The sequence below is a fragment of the Dromaius novaehollandiae genome, chromosome 3, assembly GCF_036370855.1.
Source record: "Dromaius novaehollandiae isolate bDroNov1 chromosome 3, bDroNov1.hap1, whole genome shotgun sequence".
Taxonomy (NCBI): Eukaryota; Metazoa; Chordata; class Aves; order Casuariiformes; family Dromaiidae; genus Dromaius; species Dromaius novaehollandiae.
In genome coordinates this window covers 41,346,379-41,364,753 of record NC_088100.1, presented here as the reverse complement: position 1 = coordinate 41,364,753, position 18,375 = coordinate 41,346,379, and the positions used below count along the sequence as shown (strand labels likewise).

General features: G+C 37.7%; 1 protein-coding gene across 1 annotated transcript in view; it reads left to right on the top strand.

The window, feature by feature from the left end:
• MDN1 (midasin AAA ATPase 1) overlaps positions 1-18,375 on the top strand; it is a 109,066-nt gene that overhangs the window by 87,623 nt on the left and 3,068 nt on the right. The window contains exons 81-100 of the mRNA XM_026093375.2: positions 1,034-1,180; positions 1,406-1,581; positions 1,960-2,121; positions 2,620-2,757; positions 3,764-3,905; positions 4,378-4,550; positions 5,430-5,573; positions 6,406-6,544; positions 7,169-7,488; positions 7,738-7,899; positions 8,267-8,368; positions 8,537-8,738; positions 9,400-9,576; positions 11,072-11,229; positions 12,996-13,085; positions 14,045-14,160; positions 14,798-14,972; positions 15,505-15,578; positions 15,668-15,782; positions 17,109-17,172. Of these exons, the coding sequence (XP_025949160.1) occupies positions 1,034-1,180; positions 1,406-1,581; positions 1,960-2,121; positions 2,620-2,757; positions 3,764-3,905; positions 4,378-4,550; positions 5,430-5,573; positions 6,406-6,544; positions 7,169-7,488; positions 7,738-7,899; positions 8,267-8,368; positions 8,537-8,738; positions 9,400-9,576; positions 11,072-11,229; positions 12,996-13,085; positions 14,045-14,160; positions 14,798-14,972; positions 15,505-15,578; positions 15,668-15,782; positions 17,109-17,172 (2,976 nt within the window). The remainder of the gene's footprint in view (positions 1-1,033; positions 1,181-1,405; positions 1,582-1,959; positions 2,122-2,619; positions 2,758-3,763; positions 3,906-4,377; positions 4,551-5,429; positions 5,574-6,405; positions 6,545-7,168; positions 7,489-7,737; positions 7,900-8,266; positions 8,369-8,536; positions 8,739-9,399; positions 9,577-11,071; positions 11,230-12,995; positions 13,086-14,044; positions 14,161-14,797; positions 14,973-15,504; positions 15,579-15,667; positions 15,783-17,108; positions 17,173-18,375) is intronic.

The following is an 18,375-nucleotide window of genomic DNA, read 5'->3' as shown; positions in this document are numbered from 1 at the left end:
CCAGTGGTCAACCTTATCATCCACTTACACAGTTCATATCTTACGGATGTGACTGTAAGGATGCTATGGGAGATGATGTCAATGGTCTTGCTAAACTCAGCATCAGCTGCTCTCCCACTGTACATGCACCTAGTTATCTCATCATAGAAAACAGATTAGTCAAGCATGATTTGGCCTCAACAAATTATTGCTTGCTGTCCCCAGTCACTAGCTTGTCCTTTGTGCTTGTCCAGCGTGTCCTTCAAGAAAATGGCTTTGAGGAGGCTTTGCTGCACAGCTTTTCCAGGACCTGAAGTAAGGCCAACTAGCCTCTGGATCCTCCTCCTCCTTGTGTTCTTGAAAGAGCTGCAGCATTTGCCTTTTTTCCAGTCATCAGGAATCTCCCTCAAACACCATGACCTTTCCAGGGTTTTAGAAAGCAGCATCACAATGACATCAGCCAGCTCCCTCAGTGCCCTCAGGTGCATCTCGTCTGATCATATCCATTTGAGCTCATGCTGCAAATGACTTACTTTTTTGCCCTGGAGCTCACATTTAGTAAGTACATATGAGGGGAGTGGTTCTAACTTCTTTTTTTTTTTTAATTTTTACAAGTTTATTTCCATTGAGGGACCAATCTTCAGCGCAGAGCTACTGAAAAATGAGCATACTTGGCTAAAATTTTAGCTAAAGATTCCCATATCACTTCTGTTTAAATTCAGGCTAAGTAATTCTGTTTAAATACTCTCTGGATTCTGTGTCATGGCACATTGAATTCCAGAATATTAAACTGAACACTGGTGATAAGAACTAAATCGTAGCATGGGTGTTTCAGGAGCAAATTTGAAAGCTGTGTGTGAGGATCCTTCATGTTTAATGAAACTTTCTGAGTTTCTGTAATATGTATCATGTGTCCCTGAAAGCCATGTAGTTGAACGCATTTAAGAGGTTAGTCAATTTAGCATGCCAAGCAATGTTTGTTACATGGGGGAAACATAGTGACCTGTAATTTAATGTGTTTCTATGTAAAATTGGTTGTGCTGTGGTTCAAAAGGAAATCAAGAGTCAGATGAAGAATTTGTGGAGCACTTCTCGGCACAAGCAGAAACTGTTATCCATGCTGTTCTGTACGCCATCCAGTGTTTGGTAGAGAGAAAACAGGAAGACGGAAAAGATGAAGAAAAATCGCCAGAGGAAAATGGTAAGTTTGTGGATTTAGTTAAGGGGAAGTGAGAGTTTAAACTATGCACACCTAAAAATACCTTGTACTGTCTAGCAGAAGTACCAGTACTCAAAAAGATTGCCATTTTAATAGGAGTTGTCCATGTAAACAGATAGGATGGAAATTTATAGATTTCTTGCTTTAACTTCTTTTTAGAACATCTAATTTGATTCCTGTATTTTTTGTTTTTCTGTGTTGTAATAGAAGATGATGCAGCCTCATTTGAAAGGCTTAAAGCAGGACACTTAACTAAGCTTTTGGATGAAGATCTCTCTGCTGATTTGGATTCTTTGCATGTGCAGAAAATAATTTCAGCTGTTTCAGAGCTCTTGGAGAACCTGAAATCTTACGGGGAAGATTACACCTCAGATAAACATAAGGTAAAATTGCCCTTCCTAAAAGTTTCTGGCTTTGGTGTCTCAAATATTTGAAACTGTGAACTTAGGCAGTAAAACAAGCAGTGCTTTTCCTTTTCTGTCTGATAGCTTAGAACTACAAGGATGTAAGAAATCCTTGCCAGATGTAGATATTATTCTTTAGTGAAAAAACAGATGCACCTTTAGGAAGAGGGAAGAAGTTTCATTTTTGTGAAATGTGAAAGCTAGAAAAAGCTTTGGGAACTTTGGAAATTATAACTGAATGTGCCTACCAATGTTTCTGGTTTGAGCAATTGTTTTCAGTCTCTATTATCACCCTCTGACATATCTCAAGTATGTACATAATTATGTTTGACAGCTTTTCTTTTGTTTTAACTGCAGTTCTTCAACCAGTCCTGCTATTTACTGGTGCGTCTAAAACCCATGCTGTGCAAGTATTCAGACCTTATCCTCTTCTACCTCACAGTTTCACTGGCATCGCACAGGAGTACTGGAAAATTGCTTTCTGTTATAACTAGCATATTTACAGAGCTCGCCCAAAAGGTAAGTTATCAGGGAATAACAATGGATAGATGGTAAGCATATATATAATTTATACAAAAATCTTGAGTAGAAACTAAGCTAAAAGATGTACTTACTCTACTACAGAGAGTTAGTAAATATTGAAATGTAAAAATGTTTTTGTCATTTCTTGGTTGCCTCTTCCAGCATGATCAGTAGCTCGCATAGTTATAAAGTGTGTTGTGAGAAACTGTGTTGTGGGGCACTAGTGCAAGAGATGACTACTTTTGAATGTTCTTATATACTTTTTTAATTTTCTTTTTTTTCATTCTTCTTTAGAACTGACGCCTATCTAGGTAGCATTAAAGCATGTGGAAATTTCAGTCTTTCTAGGGAGAGATGTTACAGAAACAAGCCCAGTGTTTTTAAAATGGGGGTAGAGGATTTTCAGTGTAATAACACCTTTTAGAATGTCTTTGATCGTCAGTAAAATATTTATTTTTCCTGTCGTTGACTTTGAAAGCTTGTTTGCCTTTGTAGGGGTTTTGTCTGCCAAAAGAATTACTTGAAGATGAAGTGGGAGAGGGAGCAACACAGTTGCATGATTACGAGGAAGGTGGTATTGGAGATGGGGAAGGCAAGAAGGATGTGAGTGACAAAATAGAAAATGAAGACCAGGTAAGTATTTATGGTTTAATTCAGGTAAAACTGAGACTAAATAAAATACATGCCAAGGAAAAGTTGCTTCTTGTTACTTAGAAATAATATTTTGATTACTGGCATTAGTGGTTTATATCCTGGTGTTTGTGATTATAAGTGCAGTGGTTTTTAGCTGTAGTGTTGGAAACTATTATTTCACTAGAGTTTCTTATCTGAGCAACAGCTTTAACTGTTCCGCAGTCAAAGGTAGCTTATGCCGCTTTGTGTCCATTTTGGAGGTCAGTTTAGTCATTTAAAAGGGTGAACGTACTAATGAAGGTCTGATTTTAAGGAGTAATATGTAAAGTAATGGAAAATAACAGGCTTTAGCTGGTTTAGCAGGATTTGGTTGGAAACAATACATTTGGGTAGAGAGAGACTCATGTGCAGAAGCAGTGTAGTGCAGTTCACATGAGTTCATCTAGACCTTCAGGACTAGGAAGCTCTAGTAGTGACAGCATAAAGATACCTACAGTGACTTTCATAGAGCTATGCTGAATTGAGAAAGCTAATGTGATGCCCAAGACAGTTAATCCAGCTCTGAGCTGGCCTCTTGGCCACTTGGTTCAGTTTGCACATGCATTATGCTTTATTTTCAATACCAGCATCTGCATACAAGAAATGAAGAGTTGTCTCTAAAACAGCCCGAAGGCAGCATTTAGATAACCTTACTATAGGTTATAGTTGGGCTACCAGTTTGTATTTTTAAGGGATTCTGACTGATAAGACAGTTTCTACTCTTGAACAAGTGTGATAGTATTTACTTTAACCCAACTTTATGAAAACAAAGCTTGACTTAAATTTGAAATCCATGTTCTGAAAAGCAAGACACATTGGATGTGTTCAGGTAAAGGCAGCATGAAGTTGTTTTCAGTCTCCAGTTTAGGTTGGCTTTTATCTTTGCATCCAAGGTTATAAATACATTTGTGGTATTTTACACTTTAGGCAAGATGTTTTGTAACTTTTGGCTTTATCAATAATTCAGGTAGAAGACACTTTTCAAAAGGGCAAAGAGAAGGAAAAAGAGGACCCTGATTCCAAACCAGATATTGAAGGAGAAGACAATGCAATTGAAATGTCAGAAGACTTTGAAGGAAAAATTCATGATGGAGAGCAGGAGAAAAAAGGTTTGGCCCTTTCACTAGGGCAGACTCGTAAGAAATGTAATAAATCAATCTGATCCTAAATTCATCTGCACAAGAAGAGAGATATTCCAAAACTAATAAATAAATAAGTGGAATGGACCTTTGTTTTTCCTCTCCTAATAATGCCAAAACATTTTGAAAATGGAGGAGGGGGAAGGGTAAAGAATGGAGAGTTTAAGTCATCCAAGTTTGGCAACTGACACCGATTGAGAGGGAGAGACTATTGCACATATCAGTATGTCCAAGAGAACAGTTTGAATTGTATAATTAGGCCCATATTTTTCTGGGTGTATGTGCACGTCTTTCCCTCTCTTTCTGTTGACTGTATAGGGTGATGAGTTTAGTTTAAGATGTTAAGGAACATGGCTGCTTGCTTGTTTCTGAAGTTAACCAAAAAAGAAAGCTTTATTTCTTCTGTACTGAGACACATTCTGAGCTGTGGTGTTGTACACAGAAAATGATGAAAAATCAGATGAAGAAGAGGAGCTGGATAAGCAGATGGGAAATCTTGATAATGCTGAAGCTAGTGATAAACTGGATGAGAGGCTCTGGGGGGATGAAGATGAAGAGGATGATGATGATGATGCCAGTAGTAAAACAGAAGAAACTGGACCTGGAATGGATGAGGTAAAGAGAAGAGGGGTGGGGAGAACAATATCAAAGGAAATCAACTCCATCAACTTGATATGACCTAGACTATGAGTCTGGATGTAGGCTGTGGTTTTGATGGCTTGCTGGTTTTGAGAGAGAACTGTGCTTGGTTGCATGCCTTTTCCCCTGCCTTTGCCATTCTGTGAGCCAGTTTTGCTCACTACACAGTCTAAAAATGAAACAACTCTATCTCCTAGACTAGTTTTGATCACTGGGTCATCGGCTTGCAGAAGAATCTAACACGCATCAGAGCCAGGACAGTGTAAATATCAGCAAAGGGAAAAGGCAGGAGCAGGGAAGGGCGAAAACATGCAGGGCAAGTGTGGAGCAGGACTTCCTCCTTCCAACAGCAGTGTGCATAACTGCATCTCTTGAAATCCCTTCCTAAGAAGGATTAATTGCGCTGTCAGCTGCATATCATGAATGCAGAGTTGAATCTACCTCAGCACAATCAGATTACAGTTAGTCTTCAAGAGCTTCAGCTCTCAACTACTTATAGGAGAACAACTGTGATTTATATGTGCTATGGTGAGCTGCGGCTTGGCATGGAAATTAGGATGCTAGGTTTCCCATCTGAACCATTTGCTTACTTCAGATGTAAGTTGTATCTTGGTTTGCCAGGTGCGTCTAGAATAGTAGATTATAAATTTGTATAGTTCTCTGTGTTGATTCTGATAATTATAGATTATGCCCTCAAAGAAGGTACTCCCTTGTGTAGCAGGCTCTTTGCTCTTGGAATGGGATAATTTTTGTATATCTTAAGTTATTTGGGTTTGTTGTAGGAGATGCTATATTATTCATGCTTTGAGAAGCCTGTAATATAATTGAGTTTCTTTTGGATTTGTTGGTTAATAGAAGGATTCAGAGCTCGTTGCAAAAGATGATAATTTGGGTGCAGGAAACAAGAATGATAAAAAACAACTTCCCAAGGATGAAGAAGAAGAGAAACAAACAGAGGACAGTGGAAACAAAGAGAAAATCCATGAACAAATTGATGAGGTAAAAATGATTTAGAATAAAGTAGCTTGCTTTTAAACCATAACCTGTTGCTCACCTCATGCCTTTCTGAGAATTTGAAGGGCTCTTTAATACCAAAGCGTGTTCAGAAAAGTTAGTTCATTTCAGAGCCAAAAGTTAACCATATTGTATCCAATATGTTATAGATATATTTCACTGATACAAAATTCAGAAAGTGTTTTTGTTTGCATTAACCTAAATTAGTAATGGCTGCCAGAACAGTCTTTGCACTGAATTGATGTTTTGATGAACACAGCCAGAAGTTCTTGTTCTGTTGTCTTTTAGCAGTTATCTCAGGTCACTAGGACTTATCCCAAAATTTGTAAATAGTATGTGTAAAGGTTCTGCATAGTGTGGAAGAGCACATTTACAAGAAGACTTAAAAGAAAAGAATTAAATACATGTACCTGCTTATACCCATAATATTACATACTTCTAAAATTGGGGCCTTGTCTGTCCCTAAGCAGGGCTTTTCCAAAAATCTTCTGGAACCATAGGCTAGACAATGGATATGCATCCTGATGAGTGACAGATCCTGTTCAGAGACTTCAAGTTGTAAAAACTCTATTCAAAACACAAAACATCCTGTTTTGAAGAAGTATCAATTTATTTAAAAGCATTTTCCAAATTAATCATTTTTGCTATTCATGAAGATGTGCATTGTAGGAAATTCTTTCACTGATCAGAATGTAATGTATCCAGTACCTCTGTGTCCTAGAGAATTGAGAAGTTTCTTATTTCTCTTTTTCCTCCCACTTTCTTCCCACTTCTTACTTGCCTGTGCTATTCTTTTTCCTCGTTCTCTTGCTTACAGCGCGAGTATGATGAGAATGAAGTAGATCCTTATCATGGCCAGCAAGAAAAGCAGCCTGAAGTTGAACCTTTGGACCTTCCTGATGACTTCAACCTGGAGAATGATGAGAAGAGTGATGATGAGGAGAAAGAGGGTGAAGGTACAGCTGCAAATCTCTACACAGATTCCCAGTGGAAAGCCAGATGGAAATAGGGGGGGAACAGTTGGATAATGAGCTCCTTTTTATTAAAATAAAAAGGTGGTGGTGGTAGAATTCTGTATAACAAAAAGCTGCAATTTTGATATGTAATGCCAAAATAGAGACATTAAAGGTGATGTTGAGGTCTTATCTGACCCCTTACCTTCCTTTCACGCACGCTGTGGAGCAGGCTTTCTTACGGCATCCCAAGTGATGCACCCTAACTTATGCTAGAAGCTTATCGTTTCCTTCTCCAGTTGTTTTTTCATTTTTAGTATTTTTCTATGATATTTACAAGCATTTGTACTTAAAATCATCTGAACATCAAGAAAATTAGATAAAAGGAAATTAACAGGAATACATCCTGCTGTATTGTTAGATATGAACCAATTGTGACTCTTAAAGAAAATACCTGCTGTAGAAAAGCAGATTCTATGTATAGAATCCTCTATTTTCTCTGCAAGCTTTTTTTTTTTTGGGGGGGGGGGAGGGGGGGCTGTTTTATTCCATATATCTATAATACAGTATTCACTGTCTCTATACTATACTGAAAGTTTTGTATACAATTCTGATTCTTGAATTCAGAAGAAGAGAATGCTTTTGAAATAGATGAGAAACCTCCTAATTTAAATGAGGCAGAGAATGCAGAAGATCAGAATGGAAAGGATAGTGGCGATACAGATAGAGATGATCAAGATGCAGAGCCAGCTGAAGAAGGCATTTCTGAAGATAAAGAGGAAAAAGAAGATGGAGGGGAGAAAGATGATGACAATCAAGACAGAAATACAGAAGACACTGAGGAAGCCGAAGAGGAAGAGTCACAGCCACCTGCTGAGGAAAAACAATCTGCTGAAGAGGAGAAAGAGAAGGGAATTCCCACTGCTGACCAAGGCCTTCAACCTCAGGTAGAGAATAATAAATAAAAGCCTGTGTTATTTTTCCTTATAAGAGGCTTAAGAAATAGGTGTGGTCTATAACAGTTTGAGACAAATTTGAGACTAGATATGTAGGATGTTAGTGAAAATCTCCATCAGATAACAGAGATCTGCTTACTATTAAACTGGTGTATTTCTGTCATACATATTCCTGCTACCTCCTCGCCGTCTCCTTCCCCATACTTTTTAGAATGTTAACATAAACTCATGATATTTCAGGAAGAAGAGGATAAAGATAATTCAGAGAAGGATGAGCAGGTCCCTGAGCCTGAGGAAAGAATGGAGCATGAAACACAAGGGCAGACTGGGCAAGAAAACTTGCAGAGTGACAGTGCTGTTGAGTTGGCTGGAGAAGCTTCAGAGAGAGACCAGTCTAAAGAGGTAAACTACATGAAGTGTTTTAGTTAGAAATGCTAGACCTTGGGAGTATGCTTTCAAATTACAACCAAGAAACTGCTGCCGTATTTTAAGAACTGCTTGATGTTTTAAAAATTGAATCTTAAATTCACTAAAAAATTGAAGATCATGTAGGTACCTTCTTAGTAGTGAACAGTATGGTGAGTTTAGGCTAATTCTTAAGCTGCAGAATTTCTTGTCTGCCTTCTACAGGAATAATGCTTGCAGTTGTGAGCCATTTCTCATTCAGATTGGAAGTCAGCACAGCATTTCAGTTTAATTTCTGAAATTTGTGTACACGGTTGCAAAATCCCTCTTTCAATTACAGTTACAATTTTTTTTGGTCTCTCAGGAATATGGAAGTGGAGCTGCAAGTGCAAATCAGTCAGAAGGCCATGAATCCACACGCATGGCCCGGATGGCTTCTCAGAAGCAAAGCAGAAAAAATACCCAGGTTTGGCTCTCTCTTTCAATTTCTTAAGCTTAGTACAAAATTTGAATGACTTAATATTAAACAGCAAATGGGTAGGATTTAGGTATACACTGTTAGAACTCTTGTTCCTATCAGTGTTAGGTTGCAGCTCACTTGAGAAGTTCACAGTGTTGATTTGTTCATTTTCAGAGTTTCAAGAGGAAACCTGGTCAGGCAGACAATGAGCGCTCAATGGGAGATCACAACGAACGTGTCCATAAGCGACTGAGAACCATAGAATCCAGTAGCGAAGCCAAGCAGAATACAACTCAACCTAAACAAAATGTGGAGGAGGCTGATGCATTTGAACACATTAAAGAAGGCTCTGAATGCTATGATGCACAGACCTATGGTATGGTGGTGTTTCCAGGTGTAAGGAGTTGTCATTGCAGAATCAAGTTCCAAAGCTTCTGTTTATTCATAGTTTTTCCCAGTACCATTTTTTTAATTGTTTAACATTCTTGCTTTGGTTTAAGATGCAGCACCATTTCAGTACGGTAAATACTATTCTTCAATAATTAGGTTCAAACTAATGGTAAGATTTGATTTTCAAAAATACTGAATTTGCTCATAAAGATGGGATTTTAGTCTATTAAACCTATTTAAAATCTTTTCCCTCCTAATCTCACTTCATTTACTTTGAAGACAAAATTGCTACCACACACGCAAAATATTTAGGTTAATATGAAAGGTTCTTTATTCTGCATCAAACAAATTGATGGCTCTTTAAAACCATTCCTCTAATTTAAATTCAATTAAATAAATTCATTTCTAGATTGAGTGCATTAAAGTAATTTGTCTATTTTACTCATAAGGTTTTCAGAGCAATAGCTCACTGACACAACATGACACAGCACAGCAAAAGATAAAAACTGACTGACACAGTAGCTCAGATGATCTCTTCTGAAGTTCACTAAAACTGATATGCAGTGGCCTCAGAATGCAATGTTATGTGTAACATTAGTACTTTTCCTTTGTTTTTCCCTTTAATAAATCTCCTTCCCTTTATACAGATGTAGCTAGCAAGGATCAGGAAAAACCTATTATGCCTCTTGAAGAAGAAAAGGAAGAGGGAGATCCTGAAGATGTACCTATGGAAACAGAAATGCAGAACGATGAGGACCTCAAAGCAGTAGATGCAGAAGAGTTGAGGCCAGAAACAAGGAAGTCTACAGCAACTAAAAATCCTGGTACACTTATTTTAAAACTCTTAAGTGCACACTCAAATGTGTGTCTAAATGTGTACGTAGGTGTTTATATTCACATATAATGTGTGTATATACATTTTCTAAGACTAAAGTATCTGCTCTTCATTGTTTTTGCTATATTGATTTAGAAATTTAGAAAGCAGTAGTGTGACTTGCTGCTTTTTTTCAAGTTAATGGTCTCTTATCTATTCGTTTCTTTGAAGAGGTAAAATGTAAACACTTTTCCACTGGTAAGCACAATGCCAATAATTGGCATATAACAATGCATTCCAGTCTCACCAGCAGCAGCAGCACATAACTGAACTTTTATATAAAACTTTTGGCAAAGCATCAGGATTTTCAGGAGCTCATCTGAATGACATTAGGTGCAGCAGCAGCACCAAAGCGTCACTGTCTTGCCACTTTCTTGCCTAAGTGGGGATGGAAGTAAACAAAACTGAGCTGCCTCAGAGAAAATGTGTAACAGTGTGAATGGTTGGTAGATGAGAAGACGACAGATCTGACTTGTCAGCCACGCAGCCCTAACAAACAAAATAAGCTAGGTATACATAATCTTTTGACAATTGCAACAGCTAATGAAACTCTAGGCTGGAATTTTGAATGATTTTTCTTATCAAACAACTTAAAACGTGCCTGGAGAGAGGAGACAGGAAGCAGCTTTTCTAGCCTAAATTCACCTTCTCCTGTCCCATTCCCTTCAGGTTTGATCTCTTCACTTAAATCTCTTGCTAAACACATTTGCTTTATGGTACAGGCATGCATGTAGTCAATCTCACGGTATTTGTTTTTCTACAAGATTTTCTAACAGCATGTGCTGAAAAGCCTGTGTCTTTGAAATATATCCTACAATATCATACTTTTTCTTTTTTTTCCCTTAGACTAATTCTTAAAAAATGAGTTGAATGCGATAGTAGAAACTGCTAAAATAAAGTTTCTGGTCCACTCATTTGTTTCTAAATTAAATTCTGATTTACAGGAAGCCATTCCATAACAGAAGTGGCTTCTTCTCATTCAAGAGATAAGAAAAGATTGCCATTATTTTTTAAATGATGATTTTCTGAATGTTCTCAAATTGTCATATACCTTATGTTACTTTATCAGAGAGGCTAAGTGGCTTGAAAAATGTATTTCACAGATGGAATTTTCACCTGTTAGATTTGTTCACTAACACCTTTGTTCATTATGCAGTAAGGCTGCAAAAGAGAAAAACAGTTTGCCTAAGGAAATGCATATCTGTTCTAATGAGTTGCAGGTTCTTATATTCACCTGTTCTTAAAGTTGTTTTAGAATGTGTTCCTACAATTGATTATTTTAGAATGTATGCACTCTTCCTAAATAATTTCTGGGTTGCATTACAAAACGTACGAGTTGGTGTAAGAGTTGTGATATAATACTGGTTCTCATATTGTATGTGTGTGTATACATATGTATGTATTTATATGACCCACAAAGTTAAGAAAGAATTTTGTGATTCTAGGATCAGGTGAAAAAGAGTTGGAAATCCAGACTTTTGAATCTGAGGATGTCAATGACTCTACTACTGAAAACCCACCAAAAGTGACAGAAGAGAAGCCAGAGAGAAGCAAGGACTCTACCATCCATACAGCCCATCAGTTTCTGGTGGACACTCCCCAGGTATGGGGAGCATCTTCTCACAATTACAGTAACAGGAACACTCCGTTTTAATTGACCTGAGTTCATGAAACGGAACTGTAATGTTTAGAAGTACTTTCATTAGACAATTCAGTAGCTTGCTGTTCTTTAATAGCAGTATGAAAAGTAACACAAAAACAAAGGTGTATACTGCTGAATGATACCTTTTAAAATGGAAATACCTCACCATTGATTCTATGTGGGAAGGTCCCCATCTTTGCACCTTAAAAATACCTTTTGATTTGCTAACTGTCAAGAGCGGTTTTGCTCAGATGAATCTGCTGGTCAAATGTCCAGGTAGAGGGGAAAGCAATGGGCAAGAGTATGGCCTGAAGATAAAAAGGATTAAGAATGGTGCAACAGCTATGCAGCAGTGACCTTAAAATACCACTGTGGACAGAGAATTCACCTCAGTTAATACACGACAATACACTTGTCAAACAGAAATAGTTGTCATAGCTTAGAAAATCTTGGCACTTCAGGTAACACTCATAGTTGCCCAATATGAACTGTTAGAGAGCTATGAAAAAGCACATTTTGTCATAAGCATTTATGGCATATAAGCAGTTGATGGTAGATAACCAGATGATGAAATAAGAATAAATATTTCCAGTGTCTGTGTTTTAGAAATATGCAGATTTCATGCTATATTATTGCATCCTGAGTACTTATTTTGAGGGGAAGATTTTACTCTTTGTGCACGCCACAGAAAAGAGTATGTGCCAAATATCTGCTGTTTCCCTCTTAATGCAAAAAGGTCTGTTAAATGAGAGGGTGCTCTATTACTATAGTGAGAATAGCTGAGTGCTTTTTTTTTACAACCGATGTGAAAAAACAGGGGAGGTGCTCACCCATTCCAGTAGTTAGCATTAAATTAAACGGGAGAGGGAGCCCTTGAAGCAGCAGTTAGAGGAAAGGGGAAACATTGCTAAGGAGAAAAGTGTGAGTTCTCATCTTTCAGCGAGAAAGAAGCAGCCCTCTCTACATACGTTCTTGCTCCGTTTCTTAAACCTGCAGTAGGTGTTCGGAGTTCTGCTGCTGCTTCTTAAGGAATGGGAATTTATTGGTACTGTTTAGTTTATGTTCATAGGATTATTTTGTTTAACGCAGTAAACCTGCAAGTTATGCAGACCACACGGTACTGTTTCGCTAAACTATGGTCTTGCAAGTCAGGAACATAAGTTGTCACTGAAAGTATAATAAAAGCTGAAGAATTGTAATATACCTTGGGTATCCTTTTATAGAAGGTCTTACCAAACAGTATTTGCTGGCAGGTAAAGAGGAAGATGGCATTTGATTCTTTAAGTGTTTAGGTGAGGCTTTGAAAAATATATATGTGTATAATTAATTGAAGCACATTTTATTTTGGAAGATACTAGATGGATAGGTAGTAGTAAGTAGTTTGATTGTCAATAAAATCTGATGTTTATGTCAAGATAATATGAATGAATTGTCCTGAAGTTCTGTATTTGATATTTTCAGTGTCTGCATCATAGAAATTCTTAGCTTTGTTTCTGTGCATATGGTGTCACAGATGTAGTTATTTGGGGGGAGGTATTTGCCCTTCCTGTACATGGACATTATTCAAAAATGGAGATTTAGCATGAAATCTTCCTTTAGGTTTTTCAGGTGTTTTTGTGTCTGAAAGAAAGAGAACACTGTCTTTTAACCTTTTTTTATAGTCTGCTAAAGTTTGGGAGTGGAGAGATGTGTGAACTTATTTTACTGTCTCATAAATACACTTTCAGCACATCGTTAGAGATCCTGAAGAGCTGAGAAAGGAACTTGAAAGGCAGTTGGAAGCTTGGCAGACACAGCAGTCTGGAAATCCAGATGAGGTTAGTGACCTCATTTTAATATAAAACTGTCTTAATAATCTTTGGTGTGCATTACTTCATCTCGTTTTCCTGCTGAAGCATTGAGGAAGCTGAGCAGACTGGAATCTTAAATATTCAAAATTGTATGATTTGAATTGCTATCTTTTGTTATGTTTAACTTCTTCTGGAAAAAAAATGATGCCATTCTTAAAGCAGGGCAGTACTTTAGATCTCGCTTTCAACATGCTCTGTGCAATCTGCAGAAGGTTACTCTGTACTCATCTTGATAATGATCTCTCAAACTTGCATAGTTAGAAATATTTTTCTTAGTCCTGCCATGTTCCTTCCAATTCGGGTAAGTGTCACCTACAGTTAACAGTGTCAGATACCACTTTCACAAAATCACAATTGACAGAAGGTGCCTCCTTCAGTTGCAGTGATGGAGTTTGAGGTAACTAACACCAGAACCAGAATCTGATGTTAGATATTGGCTCTGACTGTCCTAGCCATGACTTACAAAACATATTTGGGAATCATACTTGAATGAAATGGCCAGGGTAGAGACCCATTTTGCTGAAATATAATTAACATAAGTAATGTAGTTTTTGATGCCTGATGGAGAACTTTGCAGAGTTTATGGCTGTCTTGCTGTAACACTAACTATGAGATGGTGGCCATTACCAGATTTTTCTGTATTGGCAGCAATGCTAAAGTTGCTTTATCTACTCCTAGAGAAATGATCATTGCATGTTGCAGCTCTGTGGCAGCAAAAGGAATGCTTTAAATGCATGTTGTCATCTTTTTATAGATGACACTATTTATAGAGTGCTCACAAAACTCTCTCATAGTTTCTCCTGATAATTACTTAATACTTCCCCCTTTGTACACTGAAGTTTATTTTCTTCTTTCAGGCAGTGCTTCCAATGTTTTGTTTTTGCATAATTCACATTTGTTTCTTTTATTGATATGTGATGACTTAGGAAAAGGAAGCAGCACAGTTGTGGCAGAGGTATTTGGCACTGACAACTCCTCTATCACAGCAGCTTTGTGAACAGCTACGACTTATACTGGAACCCACTCAGGCAGCCAAGCTGAAGTAAGTTGGGTCTTTCTGAGGCTTTTGGTTCTGTTAAACTCCTGTTTTTGGAGCTTAACATCTCTACAGTGGCAGCTCCATGTTACTTTTGCTTTATAACAATTGTTCCTTTTTCCAAATGCATTCATTTTATTCCTGTATCAAAATACTACATTATTTTATGAAATGCAAATATGATGTAGTAGTAAAGAGTGGTATGCTTTACCCATTCTGAGGATATTGGCTCCCTTTTATCTTTCACTTTTGTGTAACTGCTGACCAAACAGCCTTAAACTTGTGAAATGCTTTTGAGTCAAAGATGATGTTAAATGTCAAAATATTTTATGTTCTTTTTAACAACAGTGATTTTGAAAAGTTCTAGACTCTAAATGGAGGCATCTAAACTTAAGGTCTTCCTTCCATTTTAGGCACATAGAATTAAGAGCTTCTCTTAGAAGCAGTAAACATCTATCTTTGAATAGAAATAGATCAAAAAAAAATCACACCTATACCTAAATATAAATATTACAAATGCTGTGTCCAGTATTTTACAAAAAATTGTTTATTTTGCTGCGTATGCTGCATAGGTCAGGATTTTCAGAATGAAGTATTTATCAATAATCCCCTTAACTTCATCTCTTTCCCTCTTAACTTTCAGAGGAGACTACAGAACAGGGAAAAGACTGAACATGCGCAAAGTGATTCCATATATCGCCAGTCAGTTCCGAAAAGATAAGATCTGGTTGCGAAGGACCAAGCCTAGCAAACGTCAGTACCAGATTTGCTTGGCTATTGATGATTCCTCTAGTATGATAGACAATCACTCTAAACAGGTAAAAAAACAAAATAGGAAAGTAGGAAAAAAACCTACCCCTTGTTGATGAATGTTATATCAGCTGTTGACCTATTTCACACAGAAGTGGTGGTAGTTAGAAAGCCTGATACTGGTGATTCTAGAGCAATTATTTTTCTGGTTCATGGGCTTGAACTCTACAAAAGGCTGAAATTTGTTTAGTTCTACAGTTCATGGGAGTATTAAATACTAGTTCATCATATCTCTCTTGCAGGCTTTCTACTAAAAATGTGTTTCCTTCTAAATAGTTATTTCAGCGTTTTAATTCAGTAGCCTGCCTAAAGTGGTATGGCTACCTAAATCGATAAGCTGAAGTCCTCAAGTAGAAGTAGCATATTTTTATTGCAATGGCTATCTCACATAACTATACTAGCAAACCAGACAGGCAGTCTCTTCACTTGTTTTACAAGAAGGTGAAAAATAAATTCAGTAACATTTTACATACTGAATATTGAACTGAGTAAAACCTGGAAAATCTTATTTTATCTTCATTTATTTTTTTTCTTTAATAGCTTGCATATGAATCCCTAGCAGTTATTGGAAATGCATTGACTCTTCTAGAAGTGGGACAAATTGCTGTGTGTAGGTGAGTTTATTTTAAATGTGAACTCTTTTTTCAAGATTTCAGAACAGATTATTAGTACCAGTTTCATACTACTTTTAATTTTTTTTAAGCTTTGGAGAGACTGTTCAGCTACTGCACCCATTCCATGAACAGTTCAGCGACCAGTCAGGGACACGGATATTGCGCCTTTGCAAATTTCAGCAAAAGAAAACAAAGATAGCTCAGGTATGCAAGGATGCCTCTTGGACAACAGGTTTGCAAATCTTTTGCAGACAAGACATTGACAGCTTCCTGGCTTCATGTTCACTTGGTAACTTGAACTGGCTGTTTATATTTGAGTGTTTGACTGCTGATTAGATAGTAATGAGACAGAGTGGTCAGTATCTTTGTAAAACTAAGGGGTTTTGCTCACTTTTAATTCTGATCTATGTCACTTTAAAAGATTCAACTTTCTCTGTTTGTATTGGGTCTTAAACTGTATTTTAGGTACAAGCTATCAGTCTTACTCCTGTCTGTGCCGCAGTGCCAAATGCCATCAAAATTTGTGGGAGTTCAGGAGGTATTCATGCCATGGATTCAAGCATAGGAGAAGAGGGAAGAACTTTCACATTTGCCAGGCATCACTTGACTGGTTCCTGAAGAAAATAACTTTCTGTAGTAATATTTTCTGGACATCTGTAAAATTTTCTTCTTTTAGGAAGTTTTTTTGCACACTTACCTTTCCAGACTTGGATAAGTAACTTCAGCAATTGATAAGGACTGCAGCCTTAGAATACAGTCCCAGTCAGCAGCAACCTCTATGCAATATACATGGCGTTACTTATCCTTGTCAAATAACATAGAAAAAGCAGAAAGTTGAACAAATGTTAATTTTCTCTGTTAGAAAACTGTATTTATTTTTTCCCACTGTAAAGATTTAATATTAGCACCTGCTGCTAAAGTTAGACATTTAGAATTGGCACACTGGGGTATTTATCTCAGGGGGCAAACTGACAAGTGCTCTCCACTGTTAATGTTTGTTTTCATTAAGTTCTGGAACAGCTGGGACTTTGCAGAGGACTGGAAGGCAAATAACGTTCTGTCAGTATTAAATGTAAAAGTGGGAGACCTGAGCAGCTTGATTGTGATCTTATGAATGCCAAAATAGGGAGCAATTGACGATTTACATCTCCTTAATTGTAATAAAAATGTAACCAGATACCTTGGTTGCAAGTGGAAGCCAAAAACTCAGCCTGGAAATAGAGTGTATATTTTTAACAATAAGGTTAGTTATTTGAACAGTTTACTGAGGTTTTGATGGCTTCATAAGCATTGGAAAACTTGAAATCCAGATTGAAGGCTTTTTTGAAGATTCTGTAGTTCAAAAATAGTTATTAAAATTGAAGCAGGAGTTAATGCCGGAAAGTGCCATGATCTGTACCTGTGTAAAAGGTCAGACTAAACTGTCTTGGCATTTAAAATACAGAAGTGTGTTCTGTATAGATACTACAGTTATTATGTTTATTATTTTATAATAAAATTATCTGACCGCCTTATTTGCTTCCTCTGCAGTTTCTAGAATCTTCAGCAAACATGTTTGCTGCAGCACAGCAATTGTCTCAAAATATTAATCCAGGTAAGCTTTTTTATGTTAATATTCTTGTTGCCCTGGCAACTGAATTATTGCTGTGGTCCCAAAGCAACATCTTATCGAAAAGACTCCTTCCACTGAGATGTCACTTGCCTTAGGCTTTGGGTATTGCTTTCTCAAAAGGAACATTTGTTTGAAATTTAGCTCAAAACCCAGAAGACATCTACTTCATATTTATCAGTAGTTCACAGAACGTTCAGTGCTTTTTGAGAAGAGCATGCCTTACTTGTCTCTCTTAGGAAAGAATCCTGGGTCATGTTGACCTAGTTGGAATTGAGAATTGGAAGTCTTGGACACTGCCTGCTTCTGAGCATCATTCAGGCTCCTACCAACTGTAACTCCCCCAAGCACTTAAGAGTCTGACTTGCATAGGTATCCAGAAGGACTGTGTTCTGAGAAGAGTGTTTGCTTCCTACCTGTCTTTCACTGTAGTTCAGATTTAGGTCATGAGCTGCTCAAATTTCCCACGAAAGCTGGAAAGCTAGTTATCTCAGGGCTGAGCCCCAGGTAGCCTCTTTTAGGCTGCTTTGTGTTTGTTAGAAGCTTGTCATGGTGGTACCTATATTTTCAGTAGCAGTCTTGTAGTTAAAGCACTCCACAAGTAGGCAACCCAGGTTTCAGAATCCACTGCTTCTGCTTTGCAGCAGAGTGCCCAGGCTGTTGGAGTACTCAGAGTGTGAGACATGTCTTCTCCTGTTGAATTAGGTCAGCGTGCAGTAACAAGCCCCAGCAGCATGGAGCTAGCAAAAGAGCAGGCAGTAGGAGACATCACCACTCTTTTGTAAAAAGACCAAGCCCTGCCACATTCAGGGCCTGTCTGCAGAAAAGGAGTAAGCAGTCTGCATCCCTAGCCATTGAGGGCAGGACTAGCATTTCCTGCTGACTTAACTCCCTTGTAGTTAAAAAAGAGAACAGATAACCTAGCTTAGCTGGAATGGATGGCCCTTTAGAGGGGCATGCCTGCTGACTGTGGGCAACTTAGACAAGCTGGGGCAAGGGGCAACATAGCCACAGCAAAATAGTTGGCACTGAGGACTCAGCATCTGTACTGTGTTTCAGGAGTTTTACTTCAGACTAGCTCATCTGGTCCCAAGACCTGAATGCCCTTTCATGGTTGGACTGCCTTGAATGTGCCTCTGGAGCCTATCTTCCAGTTTAGTTTCATCTGAAAGTAATCCATTTTGTGCA